Source organism: Neltuma alba, unplaced genomic scaffold, assembly GCF_004799145.2.
Source record: "Neltuma alba isolate B1F8T4 unplaced genomic scaffold, ASM479914v2 tig00010340_pilon, whole genome shotgun sequence".
Classification (NCBI taxonomy): domain Eukaryota; kingdom Viridiplantae; phylum Streptophyta; class Magnoliopsida; order Fabales; family Fabaceae; genus Neltuma; species Neltuma alba.
This window is the reverse complement of record NW_021635250.1, coordinates 27,193-28,959: the sequence shown is the minus strand read 5'-3', so window position 1 is coordinate 28,959 and position 1,767 is coordinate 27,193. Positions and strand designations below refer to the sequence as shown.

At 29.0% G+C, this 1,767-nt stretch overlaps 1 protein-coding gene across 1 annotated transcript; it reads left to right on the top strand.

The window, feature by feature from the left end:
• The first annotated feature begins 542 nt into the window (after window positions 1-542).
• LOC114755788 (ras-related protein Rab-2-A-like) lies at window positions 543-1,187 on the top strand. The gene has a single exon (XM_028944662.1). It carries the CDS (start codon window positions 543-545, stop codon window positions 1,185-1,187), a length of 645 nt encoding a protein of 214 aa, XP_028800495.1.
• The last annotated feature ends 580 nt before the right edge of the window (window positions 1,188-1,767 follow it).

Below are 1,767 nucleotides of genomic sequence, written 5' to 3'. Positions count from 1 at the left end.
TATCTAATTTAATAGTTTTTTTTGGACCAAATACCCTTGTATACATAATTGTTGGTGATAATTTTTAAAATATATTAAAGTTTAGAATTTAAAAAATTTGAGAATACTTACTAAACTATTTATTAAAAATATTGTAAACAATAACATTGCCTACAAATTCTTTTAAAGACACATGTTTTAAATTTTCTATACTATAAAATAGATGTAATTTGTATATCAATTACCTGCAAATGATATAAATACAAAAAGATAATTTTAAATAGATAATGTTATTTTAAAATAATTTATTTCAACGCTTTGATAAAATCCTATTTTATTTTATTAGTTGTTAAATTAAGATTTTTCTTATTATCTTTTCATTTAAACTTCAATCTCAATTCAAACTTTTTATCATTATCTAGTATTTTAATATCCCTATTCCTTATCAAGTGCATGCTGGCTAAGATTTTCCTACTTTAGTCCAACTCTCCATGCTATTATAAATAATCCTCTCTAGTCGATTACTTCTTATCTTTCTTCCACATCTGAGAGCAACATTCAAAATGCCATCTTGCCATTACCTCTTCAAAACCATTATTGTCGGCAACACAGGCGTCGGCAAGTCATGCCTTCCTTTTCAATTTACTGATAAGCGCTTTCAACACACTCACGACATAACCATCGGCACCGGATTCGGAGCTAAGACAATTTCAATCAATAATAAACTACTCAAGTTGCATATATGGGATACTGCTGGTCAAGAAAAATTCAGGTCCATCACTCGGACTTACTACAGAGAAGCTATAGTTGCATTGCTCGTGTATGATATAACTAGGAAGGAGACCTTTAAACATTTGGATTCATGGTTGAAAGAGTTAAGGGAACATGCTGATTCAAATGTGACTATTGTATTGGTTGGAAATAAATGTGATCTTAATCTGAGAAGAGAAGTGAGTACTGAAGAAGGTAAGCAATTTGCTAAAGAGAATAAATTGATCTTCTTGGAAACTTCAGCGAAATTGGGTCAGAACGTTGATGAGGCATTTGAAGAAGCAGCTAAGAGTGTGTATAAAAAGGTTGAAGATGGATTTTTTGACTTGAAAAATGAGTGTTGTGGAATTAAAAAAGGATGTCTGGAGAATATTAATGGGCGATCTGAAGAAGGAAGGGGTGGTTCCTCTTGCAAGGCTAAATGCTGCGGCACTTGAAGACTTAACAACCCAGTCCATGTTTGCTATATTTTGATTATAGATGCTTTATTTTCTTAATCTTGTGTTCTTTCTTGTATTTTCTTCTGTTGTTTATATAATTTGAATATGAATATTAAGATATCTTTTACATTATTCAATTTCTTTCTTTTCTTTTGACTTCTATTTTGGTATTTTAAAAAGAAATTGAAATCAGTGCTGCTACGCCGAGTGGTTACATATGAATATTAATAAATGAATCTTTATTTTATAAAAGATATGGATTGATTGATATTGATTCAATAATCCCATGATATAATAAGGATTTTTTTCCCACAATGTAGTAAGGATTTATGTAAAACTCTTAACCTACATTAAAATACAAGATAATGATAAATATTTTATATTCAAATTCAAATTCAGATGATAAAAAAGATAATCAGTTAACAACTAATTTAATTTAATAAAATCATTACTAATATGACAAAGCATCGTAAAATAAAGTGTTATGCGCTCAAAAAATATTTAAAATATTTTTTGTCCTGATGTATTCTCCTTTCTTAGTTCATTGCAGCCAACAAATCTAGCATGCCATAAATGA